The 21,283-nt window shown below is 32.7% G+C and overlaps 1 protein-coding gene across 4 annotated transcripts in view; it reads left to right on the top strand.

Moving 5' to 3' along the window:
• Positions 1–21,283, top strand: part of SUB1 (SUB1 regulator of transcription) — a 51,193-nt gene that overhangs the window by 6,588 nt on the left and 23,322 nt on the right. The window contains exons 3-5 of one of the 4 annotated variants that reach the window (XM_051969547.1): positions 1,876–1,995; positions 13,143–13,251; positions 17,358–17,691. In XM_051969547.1, coding sequence (XP_051825507.1) covers positions 1,876–1,995; positions 13,143–13,251; positions 17,358–17,437 — 309 coding nt within the window. In that variant the 3' untranslated portion in view covers positions 17,438–17,691. Of the gene's footprint in view, positions 1–1,875; positions 1,996–13,142; positions 13,252–13,451; positions 13,798–16,816; positions 17,313–17,357; positions 17,692–21,283 lie in introns of those variants that run through there. The other 3 variants (XM_051969549.1, XM_051969548.1, XM_051969546.1) reach the window with 3 other exon arrangements.

Here is a 21,283-nt window from a genome sequence, read left to right as displayed (position 1 = left end):
ACAGCTGCTTAGTGTCAGACCTTGATTAGAATTCAGGTCTTGAGTTTGGCATTTTGTCCATTCTGCTGTATTGCCTATATTTAGTAATGAGACTAAAATGTCCTTGGTCTTTGTGCCCTGTAGTTGATTTGATAGTCTTAACCCCCATTCCCAAGCTATTGTTTAACAGAATCATGTTAATTTTGCCTGTAAGATTTAACTGAATTTTATATTTGGTACACTTTGCATAGTGTGTAGTTTGAATGGAACTATTTATTTGTAAGGAAATATGTTGGGAAAAGTCAAACTTTCCAGTAACCATTCTCCTTATTTGTTGAGATAACTACCATATGCCTCAAGGAATACAATAACCTTTCTATTCCTGTCAAAATAATGAGTCTTTTCAAACTTATATATTAGATATGTGATTGGAATCTTTTTAACTGCCAATTTCTTCTGAAAGTATTTTATTTCCAGCAAAGAGTAACCTGACTGAACTTGTTTGTTATATCTTGTAAGTACATGCAGTATGTTGAGTTATGTGTTTTAGCTTTCAACTTTTTTCATGTTACATTTATGTTAAATGAAAAGTGGAAGAATTTTAGAAAAGTTGTATTTATTTTTATTTAGAGCCTTAAAAAATAATGGAGGTCTTTTACCCTTAGTGCATAAACAAAGTTTTGATATTAAAGAAGATGGAATAAATAGGAAAACTTTATTTGACTAAAATGCTTTTAATTTGCCCATTAACAGGGTTCTTTATAATGAGTCAATTTTAACTACTGAAATCTAAATATTACAAATCCTGACTTCGTTACTTTCATTCATTGAAACTTTTTAGTTTTCTTTAATTTTTTAGTCTTTTAATTTTTTCATCATACCCAGTAAAATGCTGAATATAATAATTTTTTTCACATATTGAGAGTATGATTTAGTGGATACAAGTCAAGAAAATGCCCTATGTATTAAATCTCACTTCTCTGATACTTAGTGGCTATATAACATTGTTAACTTAGTGGCTATGTATGAAATCTCACTATTCTAGTGTCACCTGCATTCTCTTATAAAAAAAGATCCATTCCTCCCCCTGCACCCAGTGAAGGGTCATGACTGCCCTCTACTGATTTGGAAAGGATTTTAGTTAAATGCAATTAGGACTATTTGGATAATTTTCAGAACATGACTATTTAGAAAGCTTTTAATGTACTGCTGAAAAGTGCCATAATTATTTTGATTTCTATGATATTACTATATATATACTAATTACTATTTATATATTATAAAAGTCTTAAAATGTTAACTTTAAGAACCCAGCACAAAATATCTCTTTTTATTTTGTTCTTTTCAATAGGAGTGTTCTGAATTGCCCTTCTCATTAGTTTATCTACTACATGTGTAATTTACTCTAAATAAAATAACATATTTTAGTAACAAATATAATTACAAATTTCATCCATGATTTTAGTATTTATTCAAATTCTGTTGCTGATAGTGACTTCAAGAGGACTATTGAAGAATGTCTCCTACTTTCAGTAGACATGGTGAACTGTCAGGATTGGCCAATGAACCAATGTGCTGATTGCTTTTCTTGACTTATTTGTGGTAAGGTGGGGTCTATTCTCACAGGAATTCATTGGAAAATTACAATTATCTTTAAGAAAAAGGTATAATATATTTAAATAGGGTGACAAATATACTGCTCATTTTTACCATATATAATCAAAAATGATGGAAGACGATGTTCCCAATGAATAAATGGTTACTCTTTTGAAAACAATGCCCTGCACTTGGGGATTTTAGTTTTTTGTGGTTCTATCAGTTGTAGAATCATGTTAAACTAAAAAAAAAAAAAATTTGTTTGCATACTTTGATCTTGTTTAAAATTTTTATTTTAAGGCAAAAAGGAAAAAGCAAGCTCTTCCAGAAAAACCCATTAAGAAGCAAAAGACAGGAGAAAGTTCTAAAGCACCAGCTTCATCCAAGCAAAGCAGCAGCCGAGATGATCATATGTTCCAGGTAAAGCTGACGATTATATAGTCTTAGAATCAGAACAATTTTCATATATTTTGGTGGCAAAGATTGTGAAATAAAAGGAAAGTAAAAAAGACTTTTTATTTGGAGTGACAGGACTTGAGTTTTGAATTCTGAATAGTATTTATTACTCTGTAATAAGACACTCTGAATGTTTGCCCCTATGAAATGGAAAAATTTGGTCCTGGTGACTTCCATATCCAATCTAGATCTGATTCTATTTAATTTTATGACTTATAGTCATCATTATTGTTATAATTGAAGGGATGCACCATTTCATTGTTCTTTGCTGTGAAATACTTGTTTATGGACAGCACTGAGAATTGGTATAGGATAGTAGCTGGACTATTGTGACCAAAGTTGTATGTGACCGAAATTGTATGTATATTGCCAGTTTTTTTTTTTTTTAAATAACTTTTTATTGATAGAACTCATGCCAGGGTAATTTTTTACAACATTATTCCTTGCATTCACTTCTGTTCTGATTTTTCCCCTTCCTCCCTCCACCCCCTCCCCCAGATGGCAAGCAATCCTTTACATGTTGAATAGGTTACAGTATATCCTGGCTACAATATACGTGTGCAGAACCGAACAGTTTTCTTGTTGCACAGGGAGAATTGAATTCGGAAGGTATAAATAATCCGGGAAGAAAAACAAAAATGCAAGCAGTTTATATTCATCTCTCAGTGTTCTTTCTTTGGGTGTAGCTGCTTCTGCTCATCTTTGATCAACTGAAACTGAATTAGCTCTCTTTTTCGAAAAGATCCACTTCCATCAGAATACATCCTCAACCAGTATCATTGTTGAGGTATATAATGATCTCCTGGTTCTGCTCATTTCACTTAGCATCAGTTCATGTAAGTCTCGCCAGTCCTCTCTGTATTCGTCCTGCTGGTCATTCCTTACAGAACATATATTGCTAGTTTTAAAAAAATACTTTGTGGGTCAATTCCTACGATTAAAATGTTATAGGAATTAAAACTAATGAATAGATTGTGGGCTAGTATTTGTTTTTGAAGAAGGTGAGTCTTAAACTGACCTTTAGATAAACTCCTAATTAACAAAAAAAGCTGCATTTTAACTGGGAGTAATTAAATAATCAGACAGTAGCAGGAGTGAATTTGTTACCAAGGAGTTGATAAGGATTATGAGGAAGAATTAGTGTGAGAAATATGGCTAGACAAAGTTATAATCCCATCAGTAGACTTGAATGTCAGAGTAGAGAGTCTGATTTTGTTTTGATAAGCAATAGGGAGGGTTTTTTTTTTCCCCCCTTAGTAGGGTTTTAAACAGGGAAATGATTTGATGAAAGCATTGTTTTAGGAAGAGTAATATAGCATTAATGTATAGATTGATTTGTTCCTTGGAATTGTAAGATAAAATGACAACTGGAGACAAAGACTACTTAGAAAACTATATCCTTCTTTCCTATATGTATCTTATATTTACCTATTTATTTATATATTGTGTTCTCTTAAGTATCTAATTGTGTTACTCCCATGCTCACCAAACTCCTGGGACTCCCTGTTGTCTGTTAAGATAAATTTCTCTAACTTTTAATGTCCTATCCCCAGTTATTTTTTTAGCTCCATTATATGCTATCTTTTCTTGAGATTTTGAAATCCAAATAGGCCTTCTCTTAGTTCCTTGTTCACAGCACTCTTTCACTGGCCATTCTCCCATGCTTAGAATCCATTCTTTCCTTAGCCTCTTCCTCATACAATCCTTTTGTTTCTTCAAGACACAGCTTAAGCTTCATCTTCTACATAAAGCTTTTCCTAAAACCCTCAGTGCTGTTGCCCTTCTTTCCAAACCTCAGTTTATTTTTCTACTTTGTAGAAATACATCATATTAGTAAAATTTTTTTTCCACTCATGTTGAAATGGCAGTATCAGAGTTCTCCTACTTGACAGTTATTTAATAATTGTAAAAAAGTACTCTTAACATATTTACTAGTCAGTATCAAATACTTATTTAGCACCTATTATGTGTCAGGCACTATGGTAGGTGCTGGGACAAGAATAAGGAATGAAATAGTTCCTACTTGCAATGAGCTTATTTTCTAAAAGAGGAGATAAACAGTACATTTAAAATATATTCATTAAAGTTAAGAAATACAAATATATGCAAAGTGGTTAAAAATGAGGTTTCTAGTAGTTGGGAGTATCAGAAAAAGCTTTGTGTAAAAGATGGTGCCTGAGCCGTATGTTCAAGAAAGATAAGGACCCTGAGGCAGATTTCAGAAAGGAGTGTATTCCAGGAATGAGGGAATGATCAGTGAAAAGATGTAGAGATGGAAGATGAAGTATTGTGTATGAGGATCAGGAAGATCATTTTGAATGGTTATCTAATACAGAAGTAGGAGAAGTATCCAGTGAATCTAAAAAGGTAAGTTGGGGGTTGGGTTTTAAAAGACTTTAAAAGCTAAATAGAGAAATTTATATTTTATCCTAGGAAACCATTGGAGTTAGTTGAATTGGAGAATCACAATGTGAGATCTACACTTAAGGAAAATTATTTTGACAGGGGTATGTAGTATAGATTGGAGAGAGAGATACTTGAGGCAAGGCGATTACAGCAATGTAAATGAGGTGATAAAGGCCTGGATTGAATCTGTAACTATGAATGGAGAGAAAGGGGCCAGATGTGAGACATGTTGTAAAAGGTAGAAATTATGGGATTGGGTAATGAGGAGGAAGAATGAGGAGTCCAGAATAATACTAAAGTTATGAACCTGGGAATCTGGGCAGATGGTGTCTTTAAGAAACAAAGTAGAGAAATTTGGAAGAGGAGAGGGTTTTTGGGGAAAAGTTTCAGACTTTTTGAATTTTAAGATGATCCTGGGATGTCCAGTTTGAAATATCTTAAAGGAAATAGTGATGTAGATTTTTGGTTCAGGAGAAAAATAGGCTGATTTATTGGTCTAGGGATCATTTGCATAGAGAAGATAATTGAATTCTAAACCTATGATGTTAACAAGGGATTGTTGAGGGAGAAGAAAAAAGGATAGAGGAGAACCTACTGTTAGGAGGCCAGCCAAAGACACTGAGGAAAGGAGGGAGGCAGAACCAGAAGAGACTTAATATCACAAAAACCCAGAAGAGTAAAAACTCTCTAGATGGAGAGGTTGGTTAACAGTGTCAGATTCAATAAATAGATTGAAAAGAATTGGGGCTGAAAGATCATCTGATGATTAAGAGATAATTGGTAATTTTGGAAAGTTGAGTTTTTTTGAGTGATGAGATCTCATTTTAGGATAACAGGTTATAGATTTAGAGCTGGAAAGAATCTGGCAATACTTTAGAACTGGAAAAGACCAGCTATCCAATGTGGGACCACAGCCTGGAAGGGACTAATCATCCATGCATCCATCAAATTCTAAAGGAATTTCTTCATATATACAGACCAAACTTTTAATTTTGCTTTTTTGATCAGCATATCACATTGCTAATTCATATTGAGTTTTGGTCTACTAAAACCATAGATCTTTTCAAACAAAAATGTTAACTAGTCATCTTGATATTTTTTATTCAAGTGTAAGGCTTTACATTTATTCCTCTTGTTTTTTATCTTATTAGGTTTAGCCCTATATTCTGGTTTGTCAAGATCTTTTTGGACCCTGACTTCATTATCTAGTGTTAGTTATTTCTGCCAGATTTGTGTTAACATGAATATTTGACAAGGATAGCAGGTAATCAAAGCCTGGCTTTTTAAGTGAGGAGAATAGGGTGAATAGGAAAGTTGTTGTGGAGAGAGGAAAAAAAGACAGTGAATGGGAATGTTGTTGTAGAGGGAGAAATGGGAAAAAACCAGGCAGCTGATTAGATATTTTAGGGATTTATGGAAAATGCTGAATTGAGAATGACTAAAAGATTTGTAGTGCTCTTAACAGAAATGGTGGGATTTGGAAGAGAGTAGGATTTGATCAGAAAGGCTGTAAGTTGTATTTTAGACATGTTTGATATACCTTGGAACAGATAATCCTGTATAATTGTTTTACTGCAAGAAAAAAATGTTCTTGTTAGACAGTTTACCTATATGGGAATTTTTGAATATGATTTTAAAACGATCCTATATTATGGAAGTGATTTTTGGATTCTGAAGGCTATGTCACTGGAATATAACTTAGAAAATAACCTGGAAAAGGTTTTGGATACAGGTGGGACCACAGTCTGATGAAATTTGCAAAGGCCTCTTGCTTGAAGATTACCACCAGATTTCTTTTACCATAGTAACTCATAAAATAATCTCTAAGGTATGAAATAGGAGTATTATCTGTGTCATCCAGGTTAATCTTTACTGATGGAATTACTACTATTTAGAAGTAAATATCTGTTATTTACAAAAATGACCAAATAATATTTATTCAAATCCAAGGCATACTGTTCAGCATCACAGTAATCCAAGTCTGTGTTCCAACCACTCATGCCAGAGAGGTCAAAGTTGATTAGTTTTGTGAAAACTTAGAACATCATCTGTATTCTGATGGAAGTGGATTTCTTTGACAAAGACTCTGTTTCAATTGATAAATGATGGACAGAAGCAACTACACCCAAAGAAAGAACACTGGGAAACGAATGTGAACTATTTGCATTTTTGTTTTTCTTTCCGAGTTGTTTTTACCTTCTGAATCCAATTCTCCCTGTGCAACAAGAAAACTGTTCGGTTCTGCACACATAAATTGTATCTAGGATATACTGCAACATATTTAACATATATAGGACTGCTTGCCATCTAGGGGAGGGAGTGGAGGGAAGGAGGGGAAAAATCGGAACAGAAGCGAGTGTAAGGGATAATGTTGTTAAAAAAAAAAATACTCTGGCATGGATTCTGTCAATATAAAGTTATTATAAAATAAAATATTAAACAAAAGAAAAAGAAAGTCCTCATTATAAGGACCTCCAAATACCATTTTCATCTGAGTTTGCATCTAAATACTTTCTAACTTTCTGATATTTATTTCTTGTCAAACTGCAGGAATAAAATTGCAAAAAGAAAAAAAAAGAAAACTTAGAACATCATCTAGAAATAACACCAGAAAAAAATGATATAGGGGATTGAAGTGCTGAAGTAGGAAATAAAAAGATAACAGATGTTTGGCTTTGGAGTACTAAATGAAGCAGGGCAGAGACTAATTTAAAATACAGTTTTTTCAAGATAGCTTGCTGGTCATAACACACACTCTTTTTGACAACCCAAAAGGCAACTCTACATATGAGACATCACCAGATGATTAGTATAACGTCAGGTTGATTATATGTTTTGCAGCCAAAGGTGAAGCTCTATACAGTCAATTAAAACAAGACCTGGAGCTGATTGCGGCTCACATCATGAGTATCTTATTGCAAAATTCAGACTTAAATTGAAGAAAGTAAGGAAAACCATCAGACTATGTTTTATTTTTTTTTTTTTTTCCCTCATTCATGTCCAACTCTTTATGGCCCCATTTAGGGGTTTCTTAGCAAACATACTGTAATGATTTGCTATTTTCTTTTTCAGCTCATTTTATAGAGGAGAAAACTGAGGCAAACAAGTCACATAGCCACTGCCTGCGATGGGATTTAAACTCTGAAAGTTGAGTTTGCTTGACAGTAGGCCCAGTACTCTTATCTATCTTGCCACCTAGTTGTTTTCTATCAGGTCACATAGGTATGACCTCAGTAACATCCCTTATGAATAAAAAGTGATAGTGCCACAGTGCCTGAGCTATGGAGAGAAGTTCCCAGTATTGTACAGGAGACAATAACAAAAAACATTCCAGACAAAAAGATTAAGAACACAAAATCTCTATTTAAGGAGATCTTACAAATAGCTGAGGAAATAAAAAAACTGACAGGTAAAGGAGAAAGGGAAATCCAGGTGAATGCAGAATGATGGAGCATAGCAAGGAGAGATAAGGTTTTCTTAAATTAGCAATGCTAAGAAATAGGGAAAAAAACCAAAAGAATAGGAAAAAGATCTCTTTAAGAAAATTAGAGATATTAAGGGAAAGTTGAATACAAAAATGAGCATGATAAAAGACAAAAATAGGGATTTAACAGAAGCAGAAGGTATTTAAAAGAGGGGGCACGAATATATAAAAACTATTAGAGAAAGATTTTAACATCACTGATAAGTAATATGGTGTGATTACTAATCTAGAGCTAGACATGAATGTCTAGAATGAAATCAAATGGGCCTTAGGAAGAATTGCCAGTAATAAGGGTAGAGGAGGTGATGGAATTCCAGCTTGAGCTATTTAAAACCCTAAAAGATGATGTTGCTAAAATGCTACCCTCAATATGCCAGCAAATTTGGACAACTCAATAGTGGCCACTGAATTGGAAAAGATCAGTTTGCATCCCAGTTTTAACAAAGGGCAGTGCCAAGACATGTTCAAATTACTGAATATTTGCATTCATTTTACATGTCAGCAAGGTGATGTTTAAGATTTCACAAATTAGGCTCAGCAATATGTGTAAACTGAGAATTAGCAGAAGAGCAAGCTGTTTTTTTTTTTTTTTTAATTTTAATTTTTTCTATTTGGTCAATTCTGCTTTATTTTTTTTTATTTTCATTCATTCATTTATTTATTTATTTTTAATAACTTTTTATTGACAGAACCCATGCCAGGGTAATTTTTTACAGCATTATCCCTTGCACTCACTTCTGTTACGATTTTTTCCCTTCCCTCCCTCCACCCCTTCCCCCAGATGGCAAGCAGTCCTTTACATGTTGAATATGTTACAGTATATCCTAGATACAATATATGTGTGCAGAACTGAACAGTTCTCTTGTTGCACAGGGAGAATTGGATTCAGAAGGTATAAATAAAACAAAAACAAAAACAAGAAATGCAAGCAGTTTATATTCATTTCCTAGTGTTCTTTCTTTGGGTATAGCTGCTTCTGTCCATCCTTGATCTATTGAAACTGAATTAGCTCTCTTTATCGAAGAGATCCACTTCCATCAGAATACATCCTCATACAATATCCTTGTCGAAGTGTATAATGATCTCCTAGTTCTGCTCATTTCACTTGGCATCAGTTCATGTAAATCTCTCCAAGCCTCTCTGTATTCATCCTGCTGGTCATTCCTTACAGAACAATAATATTCCATAACATTCATATACCACAATTTACTCAATCATTCTCCAATTGATGGGCATCCTTTCATTTTCCAGCTTCTAGCCACTACAAACAGGGCTGCCACAAACATTTTGGCACACACAGGTCCCTTTTCTTTAGTATCTCTTTGGGGTATAAGCCCAGTAGAAACACTGCTGGATCAAAGGGTATGCATAGTTTGATAACTTTTTGAGCATAGTTCCAAATTGTTCTCCAGAATGGCTGGATATATTCACAATTCCACCAACAATGTATCAGTGTCCCTGTTTTCCCACATCCCCTCCAACATTCCACATTATCTTTCCCTGTCATTCTAGCCAATCTGACAGGTGTGTAGTGGTATCGCAGAGTTATCTTAATTTGCATTTCTCTGATTAATAATGATTTGGAGCATATTTTCATATGTCTATAAATAGTTTCAATTTTTTCGTCTGAGAATTGTCTGTTCATATCCTTTGACCATTTTTATCAATTGGAGAGTGGTTTGATTTCTTATAAATTAGAGTCAATTCTCTATATATTTTGGAAATGAGGCCTTTATCAGAACCTTTGATTGTAAAAATGTTTTTCCCGTTTATTGTTTCCCTTCTAATCTTGTCTGCATTTGTTTTGTTTGTACAAAAACTTTTCAATTTGATATAATCAAAATTTTCTATTTTGTGGTCAGTAGTGATCTCTAGTTCTTCTTTGGTCATAAATTCCTCCGTCTTCCACAGGTCTGAGAGGTAAACTATCCTAGAGCAGGCTGTCTTTTGAAGAAGCAGAGGAGCTAGAGATCAAATTGGTAACATTTGATAGATTATGGAGAAAACAAGGGAGTTGGGGAGAGGAAGGAACTCTACTTCTTCTGTTTCATTGACTATACTAGGCTTTGACTCTGGATCACAACAAAAATGTGGCAAGTCCTCTAAGAGATGGAAGTACCAGATCAATTTACTTGTTTTCTGAGGGACCTAGAACCACAGATTGCTTTAAGATTGGAATAGAAGTACAACAAATCTGTGTATTGTTATTTTATTGATTTAACTTAATGTAAAATACATCATATCAAATGTCACATTGAATAAGTCAAAATCTAGTTTTTGAGAAACATCAACAATTTCAAATGCAAATGATACCATTCTTTTTGGAAGAAAGTGAAGAATTAAGAAGTTACCTGATGAGGGTGAAAGATAAGAATATAAAAGCTGTTTTGAAGCTTTGAAGAAAAAACTTAAACTCTTGGTAATTGGTCCCATTATTTCCTGGCAAAATAGAGGGAAGAGAAATGGAAACAGTGTCAGATTTTATATTCTTGGGATCAAGTTAATTGCAGATGGTGACTGCAGCCATGAAATTAAAAGATGCTTGCTCCTCCCTGGGAGGAGCATTGGCATATCTGAAATGCATAATGAAAAAGAAGACATTTACTTTGATGACAAAGGCCCATATCATCAAAGTTACGGTTTTTTCAGTAGCAGTGTTTGGCTGTAAGAATTGAACTATAAGGAAAACAGTATCACAACAGCAATACTTTTGAACTGTGAACTGGAAAAAGACTTTTAAGAGTCCCTTGGACAATCAGGAGATCAAATTAGTCAATACTTAAATTAAAATTAATTCAGGCTATTCATGTACTTTGTTCACATAATGAGAAGACTAGACTCACTGGAAAAGACCTTAATGTTGGGAAAGATTAAAGGGAAAAGGAAAAGAGGATGGCAAGTTAGATAATTTCAGGAAAGGAACAAACACAAACCAGGACTGACTTAAAGAGATAATGGAGGATAGAAGGGCCTAGCATGCTATATAGTTCATGGGGGTGGGGGGTAAGGGGTGGGGGCGTGTACAGAAAGGATGGCAACAAAAATCTATTATATGCAACTTTTTGTTCAAAAGAATTTTTGGAATTCATCTCAGAAAAAGTTTTAGGACTATTAACCAGGCTGTAAAAATAGTTCAATTTACCCTAGCACTTAAACAATTGGACCTATAGTAAATAGTTAATGTTTTATTATTCTAATAAATCATTTACTGGACAGTCTTTCTCAATCAAGAAGCATTTATTAAAGGCCTATTATGTGCGAAGCTCTGGGAATATAAAGACAAAAAGGAAACAATTTCTGATGTAAAGGGGCTTATATTCTATATCGGGAGATATGCGTATGCATAAAAATGTACAGAATATATAAAAGGTAATTTAGTGGATCAGAAAAGACCAAAGTTATCTTTTTAAAAATCTAACATCACTTAGTAAAACCTAAATTGTTGCTTATTTTTTGAACCATTACTTTAGTTCTTGTTTAAAGCATTTATTTCTGTTTTTTATATGATACCTTATTCCTTTTTTGCAAGAAATGATAGTATCTGTAATTTTCTATCTTGTATTTTGATCACTTTAGTAATCCATTTAAATTTGCATTTTCCCCAACAAAAAAGCCTAACAGGAAAAGCTTTTTTTAGCCCTCATAGCTTCAATCCAATTAAAACTCTTCACAGTCTTTCTGCATTCTGGTCCAGCCATTATGGCCTTTTGAAAAGTTCCTCATATATGATACTCTCATTTCTTGTCTTCTTACATTCACACTTTTACCTATGCCTGGAATGCAATCCTTGCCTCAACCTTAGTCATTAATTGTCTTCAAAACTTGGTGGAAACAGTCCCTTCCTGCCTTCTTACCTTCCTCCTTCTCTTTTTCGAATTACATATATAGTTTTCAACATCCCTTTTTGTAAGACCTTGTTTTCCAATTTTTCTCTCCCCCACCCTTCCTCACTAAGACAGCAAGTAATCTGATATAGGTTATATATGTGCATTTCTTTTAAACATATTTTCATATTTGTCATATGCAAGAAAAATCAGATCAGAAGGGAAAAAAGCCATCAGAAAGGAAAAAAAAAATCATACAGAAAGTGAAAATACTATGTTTCAATCCATATTCAGGCTTCATAGTTCTCTCTGGATGTGGCTGACATTTCCCATCTCAAATCTATTGGAATTGCCTTATCACATAACCTTGTTATTGTGTACAATGTTCTCTTGGTTCTGTTCATTTCACTTAGCATCAGTTCATGTAATTCTTTTCAGGCGTTTCTGAAATCGGCCTGCTCATCCTTTCTTCTAGAACAATAATATTCCATTACATTCTTATACCATAACTTATTCAGCCATTCCCCAACTAATGGGCATCCATTCAATTCAAAGGAGCTTTTTACCACTCCAAAAAGAGCTGCTACAAACGGTTTTATACTTGTGGGTCTTTTTTTCCTCTAAAGATCTGTTTTGGATACAGACCCCGTAGTGATACTGCTGGATCAAAAGGTATGCAGTTTTAGAACCCTTTGAAACTGAGTTCCAATACCTTACACCATACTTCTTGATACATGTTATGTGGCCTTAATATTAAAGGTCATAAATAAAAAAAAACCTAAAAGAGAAGTAGATCATATGCTTCTCAAAGCTATGAATAAGAGATGTATTCTTAATCAAGCAAGAGAAAGGCAATTACAAAATATAAAATAGATAGCTTTGATGAAAGGAAATTGAAAAGGTCCTACACAGACAAAATTATTGCATCCAAGGTAAGAAAGGAAATGGATAAATGGAAAAACATTTTTGGTTAATCTTTGATAAAGGTTTAATATTTAACATATATAAATAGTTGATAAATATGTGCATATAACAAATTCAAACATATTGTATACACACACACACACACACACACACACACACACACACACACACACAAAAAAAAGAGTTGTAGCCATTGCCCTATAAGTAAGTGACCAAAGGTTATGAACAAAAGGTCCTCAAAAGAATGGCAAAATATTCATGACCACATGAAAGAATATTCTAAAGCATCATAAAAAAATGCAAATCAAAATGGCTTCTAAGGTTTCACTTACACATTGTAATTTGTCAAAGATGAATTTTATTATATAGATGTTTTGACTCAGATAATTTTAGTAATTAATGTGATTTAAGCCTATACACATTTTATTGTGCAAATAAATACAGGAACTTCTACAATCTTATTTTATTTGCAGATTGGAAAAATGAGATATGTCAGTGTTCGGGACTTCAAAGGAAAAGTCCTAATTGATATTAGAGAATACTGGATGGATCAAGAAGGTGAAATGAAACCTGGTAGGAAAGGTGAGTATTTTAAAGATAACTGTGGGAATTGTTAAGATGTGTCTATACGTTACATGTGCCTAAAGAATACATATGGTGCAGAATTTAGAGTTCTTGTCTTAAGAATTAACCTTAAACCTAATTAGTCCAACTTCTTATTAGGAAATTGTCATTAATATGAAAGTTAATTAAATTTTCTCTTTGTATTTATCTTATTGTAGGGTTAAAAACAAAAACTGTTCTGAAGCCTTTTTTTGGCCTATAGGTGAGGATCTTAACTTCTTTTAGGCTATACTTTTAGGATCTAGGATCTGTTTTGTCATGACAAGTACTATCATATTGGAAAGACTTCAGCTTTGGGAATCAATCCCATCACCAGAAAGTTGTTTACTAGTTTTTTGGCCACTGAAACTCATGAAACCGCCTACTGAGGCATGGGAGAATTGTGAATTCTCAGTGGAAAGAATACTTTTTCTTGTGACATTCTAAGCACGATGAGATTAACTTTATTCTATCTACTATTCCCCCCCCCCCCCAAAAAAAAAAAAACAAAAAGAAACAAAAAAAAAAAAACACTTGTGTATGTGTTCTAGTTAGGAATTTTTAAAAACACAATCTGTTATTGCACAGATTTAAACATTATGTATATTCACATAAAATTTAATGTGATTAAAAATTTTTTTTTCAAAGTCCAGAAAATTTTCAAAATGTTCCTTTATGATCCATCAAGTTGAGTTTTTAATTATTTTTTAATATATTTTGCTTTATGATATTTGGGATAATAAGATGCCAATTGGACTGCCACAGAATTAGTTGGAAATACTATTTTCTTAAGTTCTTTTTCTAGAAGGGACATATTCTCTATCTTTGATCTGTAAGAGAGATTAATTGCTAATATTTATCCTTATTTCTGACCTTTCCCTTCATCTTCTCTCACATCTGTTTTATTGAAATCTGTTTACTCAAGAAACTTTATTGGGCACTTGTTTTTAATGAATCCCACATTTGGTACCACAAAGGAAAGAGAAGACTTAATCTTTGGTTGTGAATTAAGGAAATAGTTTAATTTTTTTTTTTTTTTAAGTTCAACAAATATTTATTTAAGGGCCTTTTGGGTACAGAACATTCTGTTAGATGCTTGAGAGATAGAAAGTTTAGATAAGACATGGTCTTCATCTTGGGCAATAATAAAAGTTCACATACTTCTTGTAGTTCTTTAAAGTTTTCAGAGCACTGACTTTGAAAGTGCCTTTGAGGGACATTTGAGGTAGTGTATGTAACAGATGAGGGAACAACCTGACTTGTTGGGGATGGGGGGAGGGAGGGATTGAATTCCTACTAAGTTCTGGGCGTTGAGATTCATACCCAGGGTACACCTGACTCTTAGGATTCTTATAGCATGCCATATTGTTGAATTTAGTCTAGTTGGGGCAAAACTCCCACACAATTTACTCTATCATGCATAATTTCATAAGTTCATTAAGGTGAAGAGCAAAATATTTTGTGTGGCTTCAGGGAAGGGGCCATGATTGCTAGTGGGTGGAATGAATAATAGGTAGAAATACAATAAATGAGAGATGACATTGCAGACATTAGGGAGTAATAATTCCTATTAATAATAAATAATAATCATTCCTAATAATCTTTAAATAATAAAAAAAGCACATAGTGTTTTAGAGTTTATATAATATCATTTAATTTTTTTGCAATGACCCTAGGAGGTAGGTTCCTATTGAATATGAAAGAAGTTAAATGTCTTGCCTAAAGACACCTAGTTCAGTAAGTGTCTGAGGCAGTATCTAAACTTGAGTCTTTTTGACTCCCAAGTCCATCGTGTTCTGTTGATGGATCACAGCATGGGTCACAGGTATAATAAAATTGGCAAAGTGTAGTGTGTGTTGGGAAAGAGAGAATACTTGATTTAGTTTGGTTGGTACATAGAGTAGATGGAGGAGGGAGCATAGTAAGAGATAAGAGTGAATGTTTAGAATAGTTTTTATAGTGGAAAAAACCCCTGACTCTTAGGTTTTAATAGCTTTTGTTCATAGCCCAGTTCTAACATATGTGACTTTAGGTAAATTTCTTAACCTCTCTGTGTTTTAGGGTCTTCATTTGTAAAATGAGGGTATTGGACCATTGTAGGCAGTAAGAAACTATTGAACTAAGCAATGCTATCACCTTATCTACCCATAAGGATAATTTGTGTGGAGGATAATTAAAAAGAGGAAGAATTGAAGGATTAAAATTTCTTAAGAGGTCATTACAATGATCAAAATGATTTGTGTTGAAGAATGGTGTAGTGACAATTGAAATTAAAAAGAAGAGGGATAGTTATGAGACTTAATGGAGATAGAATTGAAATGATTCATTGTGATTGGAAATGAGAGATGAGTAAGAGAATGACTTGAGATTGAGGGCCAAACAAAAAAGATTAGAAGGAACAGATATAGGGATGAAGATAATGAGCTCAGTTTTGGACATTGTGATTTAGAAGTATTAGGAATAATGACATTGTATGTAGATAGGAAGAAAGGCAAGTGTGTTGATTAAAAAGGAGATTCAGCCTGGAGATTCAAATTTGAGATTTAGCTGCCTAGAAGATATTTTTTATGAGTATGAGTTTGCATAGGAAAGAGAATGCTGAGAAAAGAGAAAAGGGCCAAGGAGAACTTAATTTTAATTTGTTTGGGGGGAAATGAAGGTCTTGATAACGAGTGATAAGGTAGTCTGTCCAAAAATAAAAGTTATTTTTAATAGTAGTAGTGCACTCATCAGCAATTGGAGAACCAAAGCAACCACGTGAACATAACCATTTGAATTGCCTCAAAATACTAGCTCATCATAAAATTCTGCTTATTTTCATTATTCTTTATCTCACTTCCCTGTCATTTAGAGTATTTTACTGATACTTCCTGAATTCCCTTTTTATACAAAATTTCATTGTCTCCTACGTGGTATTGTTAACTTTGTTGCTTTTTCTGTAATATCTATCATCTTTAAATCTTGTTTGGATTAAGTTTGGATTTAATATTGGTGTTTCATTTGCCTTCTATCTTATTTCTGCTTTTCAGTAATAGAAAATCCAATATATTAATCAATTTGTTGTTGTTGCTGCAAATGCTCAATTATTTGAGATAGTTTAAAATAGCCTTTCCCTCATTTGCTATGTATTTTACAGTTTTGTCCTCTGTATATGGAAATCTCCAAAATTCATTTTTTTCCTCCATTTATTTACTCATAGAATTAATACATGAAATACTGGAGGTTTGGAGAGTAAGATAGAAAAAAATATAATACTTGATTTGATAAAACTTAAATCAAAATTAAGATAAGGCAAAAGAGTGAATAACTAAGAGTTAATTGCATTCATAGTATAACTTTGTACAAAGTATGATAATTTACTAGTATATCATGTATTTTTATTGTCCTACTTTTAATTTCTTGAGATGTGATAGTAAAAATGACTTTACTGTCTTGGGTAATTCCCTTTATTTGTATTGCTAAGTTTTGTAGCTTACAGAATTTAGTGAAATGTGAATGTTGAGTATTTTGTATAGTTTTCTGAAATACTAAATGTATCCTGCAGTTTGTGGTCTCCCTACCCCAAGTTAGCTTCATCAGCGATATCCAGAGTCCTAGCCTGGGGCCTGTACCCTGGGAGCTGCTTAACCCTCTAGAACTAAGGTGATTGACCTGGGTTCCTATGGATCTTTGGAGAAAACCTTACTTGGTACTGGATTTGGTTGTTACTCAGCAAATTTGTGCATGCCTGCTTGGTTTGCTAATTTCCTGATGACTGTGCTATCCCTGCAGATTATTTTTTGCTCTAATTGCTTATCAAGATTGCATAAGAATGTGTTTCAAAATTGAAAGATACAGTAGTCCATCAAAATGGAGCTGGTGTGTAAGAGTAATAATGATCTTGTTTGGCCTGACCAGAGAAGGCTTTGTGGGGAAATAAAGTACTACATAGCAGTAATAAAGTTTTTTTTTTCCTTTTTTAAACTCTTAATGGTATTCAAGATCGATAATCTAAAATTTAAATTGTGATATTTTAGTTGTAGTTACATTTGTAAAGATTTGCACTGAAAATAAATTTTAACTCTTTTTTAAAAAATATGTTTTAGGTATTTCTTTAAATCCAGAACAATGGAGCCAGCTGAAGGAACAGATTTCTGATATTGATGATGCAGTAAGAAAACTGTAAAATCAGAGCCATATAAAACCTGTACTGTTTTAGTTGTTTTAATCAGTCTTTTTACATTGGCTTTTGTTTTCTAAACTATTTGTTTTCCAAGCTATTGTATATTTGGATTGCAAAACAATTTGTAAGATGAATCCTTTTTTTTAAATGTGCATTAAAGGTGTATTCTGAGTGAAGCTAATTGTCTATACTTTATTAAAAAGGTATGCTTTACATCCACCACCTGGTGTGAAATAAAATCAAGTAATAAAATCTAACTTTGTGGCCTTTTTTGATGAGAAGTGTTGGTTACTGGTAAGGCTAGTATTTGCAATTTGTGGATCTTTTAGTTTCAGCTCAACTGATGTTAAAGGAGACATTGAATAGCATTGAATTTAACAATAAACATTTGATTGTGAAAGATAGAGCCTATCATTTTTTTTCTTCCAAATATCCAAATATCCAAAACTGATTTGACTAACTTTTTTCCATTGTCATAATTTTACTTCTACCCTCTTCATTTCTTTCATTTTCCTCTAAGGTGGTTTGTCTTTTTGAAACTTTATTCTGCTTCTTTCCCTTGATGATATAATGTTAGTTTTTACAGACTTAAGTGTTATTGAAATTCTGAGATATTCATTTGGGTATCATTTTCGATTTAAACACTGCATATGAAAGCCTTAGGATTAATAATGTAATAAATACTTTATACTTCAGAAAAAACATTGTTTCTATTTATTCTAAGCAAGTGTGTTAATTACTCCAGAATTCTATGTAGTTAAGCCACCTTTTTTAGTCTGTAAAAAAATCATGATATGAAAGTCTTTATTTTCCTTTACTTTTGAAAGATGTTTACAGATTTTAGGATGATGTCTATAAAATCAGATATTATTGTTAAATTACCTCAGACTAGGATTTAATAAAAATCCAGAAAGTTTACTGGTCCTAACTTTTTATTTTAGATACTGAAAATATGGATAGTATATAGACTTTGCCATCTCAGAGTATAATAGTATATAAACTTTGCCATCAGAGAAATAATTTTGCTGAACCATGTTGCTATATTATTATAGTAAACTTTTATAATAATAGGCTGATACTTGTTTTCTATGGTTTCTCCCATATTAATCTGTTGGGAATGATATTATTTTGACCATGTACTTAAGTGCCAACATGCACCTAAGTGGATTTGATTGACCTAGACTTAGCTTTTAGCTCCTTTACCCTATTATGTCTGAAGAGGAAGGCACAAAAATGGTGAAATAGAAAATGTACATACAGTTTGATATAATAGCTGTAATATCTGAGGATAGGAGTGTGTGAAACCGTGAACTACTTGTGAAAATCTTGTGTGTATTAAAGAAAATATAACTGAGTAGTTAGAAAAGATAGGGAGACTAATGGTCACTCAGCTTTAGATTGAAGGCAAATAGAGATAGGAATACTTATATTTTGAATGATCCAAATTTGATCACATTTTTAGAACAGAATATACATTCAGGTAGGATAATGGAAAATGAGATTCTTTTATTGTGGTGGCACTTTAAGATCAATTCATATAACCATGTGATTATGATTTATTCATGTTATTTTTTGAATATCTTTTAAGAATAAATTCTTGTGGACAAATTGGATTTGGATTTGGTAGCAAAATGGCTACTACCATCAACCAGCTTGGACATTAGTGTTTTCATTGATTCTCTGCAAATGCTTGGAAGGCATTCACTCTTCCTATTATGTGTATTTGTTTTGCAGTTAAAAAAAAAAAATACAGCATTTATAATAGGTGCTTAATTTTAAGGCTATCTGGCCAATGAATACTGATTCTTAACTGAAAGTTACTCTTTTTAAGTGAGATTTTATACTTTTTAGATGACTTCTTAGGGTATCTTTTGATTAAATATATCTTTGGGAGAATAAGGAAATTCTTGATATATAACAGTACCTATGATAAAGACCAAAAGATTCAAATTGTATTTATCTAAATTGAAATTTTGCCCAGTTTTTGGAGGGAAGCAGTTAACTCTATTAACTTATCTGAAATATGTTATAACTAATAAGAGTGGACTTGAATTTGGTTGGTAGGGAATAATGAGGTGGTTTATTTCAAAGCTTTAAATAAATTTGTAAGCTAACATATTAATATACTTTGCTGTTGTAAAGGTAGTATGAAATCCATCTATAATCTAGGTGTTGAACAGCTTGTTAAAACAATTAGATGTACAAGTAGTTGCATTGATATTAGTAATGACTTGATACCTGTTAAAATGATAAATACACCTGCTGAATAGTCAATACATAGTTAATTTTATTATTGTTTGTGTGGGTTAGGGTTTTGGAACAAGTTTAAGGGAAGCATTACCTTATTCATAATTCTTCAAAGTAAAATCTCTTGGCAAATAAAATTTGGCCCTAGAAGTAAGTATGTTATTTCAAGAACTAATGTTTGACAATTAGGCCTCAATAAATTGCACTATTATTCCAGTGTGCAAATCTGTTATTAATGTAACAAAAAATTCTTTGATGCTTTGTGTCCTTCTATGCTTTACAAGTACAAAATGTCTTTTAGAGAAAACCACCTACTTTGTCAAGCTCTTAAAGATGCTATGTTGTCCTGCCTTTTTTTAAATAGAAGAAGCCGTACCATGTAATGGAGAAAGTACTAGATGTGCAGTTACTTTTCTCATCTGTAAAATGAGAGGGCTGATCTAGGATTATAAAATCTAAATCTATGATCCTATAATCTGGGTTCAATTTTGAGCTCTGATACTGACCATGGGCAAGTCACCTTTTTGTGTATCAGTTTTCTCATTTGTAAAATGGAGATGCTAGTTGTCAACTTCTGGTTGTGAGCAAAGTGCTTTGTAAGCCTTAAAGGAATGTGTGTATATATGAAGATATTTTAAAAAATTAGAAGAAAACTATTTTGATTGATGAGGAAGGACAGAAATATCATTGTAACCTAATTCCTATATATAGAATATATAAAATTGTAAGCAGTTTTCTGAAGTGTTCTTTGCAATCTGGAAGAAGTGTTTGAATAACTTCAGAAAACTAAAAACAAAGTAGGTGACTAATGTATTGTCAATTTTACTAAGTTTTTAGGCAGTATTGTTCCTTAGTAGTTGCACTTTGTGCTTTGGGGGTTTAAGATTTGGTATATAATCCATAAAAATTAAAGTTATCCAATACTAATAAAATTCAGTGTTCAGAAGAATTGAGTAGATTTGTATGATAGATTGACAATTCAGAAGCCACATTTAGTGGTTTATTTAGAATTTGGTGATATAGAATAAAGCCTTATGAATAAAATATACGTCCATTGACTGGTTGAATATGGTATCGTTAATGGTTCACACTGGTCTAATAGTTTATCATTGATGTGTACAATATAATTTATAGCTGATAAATGCCAACAGGGGAAAAATCATCAATAGAAAATGTAAGTGAAAATTGTTTATGCCTGTACCATGTATTTCTTTTCAGGTATTTCTTCTAATGAGGTCAGTAAAATACTTAACTGAAAAATGGTTTGAATAAAACTTGATGAGAATGCTATCTCTAGGGGGTAAAAACTCACAATTATACAAACGTATAATTCTGGTGACTAAAATCAGTTTGTCGACCATTGTGAAATGTCTGTATGCTTTGGTACTGTCTACCATGGAGATGTCCTTGAATATAAATTCTCCATCTGTGAATCTTAAATGTTGAAATAAAAATGAGAAATGTACTGTTTATGTGATTCTAGTTTGATAATTTGAAAATGAATGGATGAGACATCTGTCTTGTGGGTGTTTTTTTTTTTTTTTTTTAATGGAACCCTGTTCTGTATAAGTCCTGTGGAATCTGTGGGCTGCTTTCCCATCC

The sequence above is a fragment of the Antechinus flavipes genome, chromosome 1, assembly GCF_016432865.1.
Source record: "Antechinus flavipes isolate AdamAnt ecotype Samford, QLD, Australia chromosome 1, AdamAnt_v2, whole genome shotgun sequence".
Classification (NCBI taxonomy): Eukaryota; Metazoa; Chordata; class Mammalia; order Dasyuromorphia; family Dasyuridae; genus Antechinus; species Antechinus flavipes.
The sequence above is the reverse complement of the archived record's forward strand: the minus strand, read 5'-3'. Positions and strand labels throughout refer to the sequence as shown.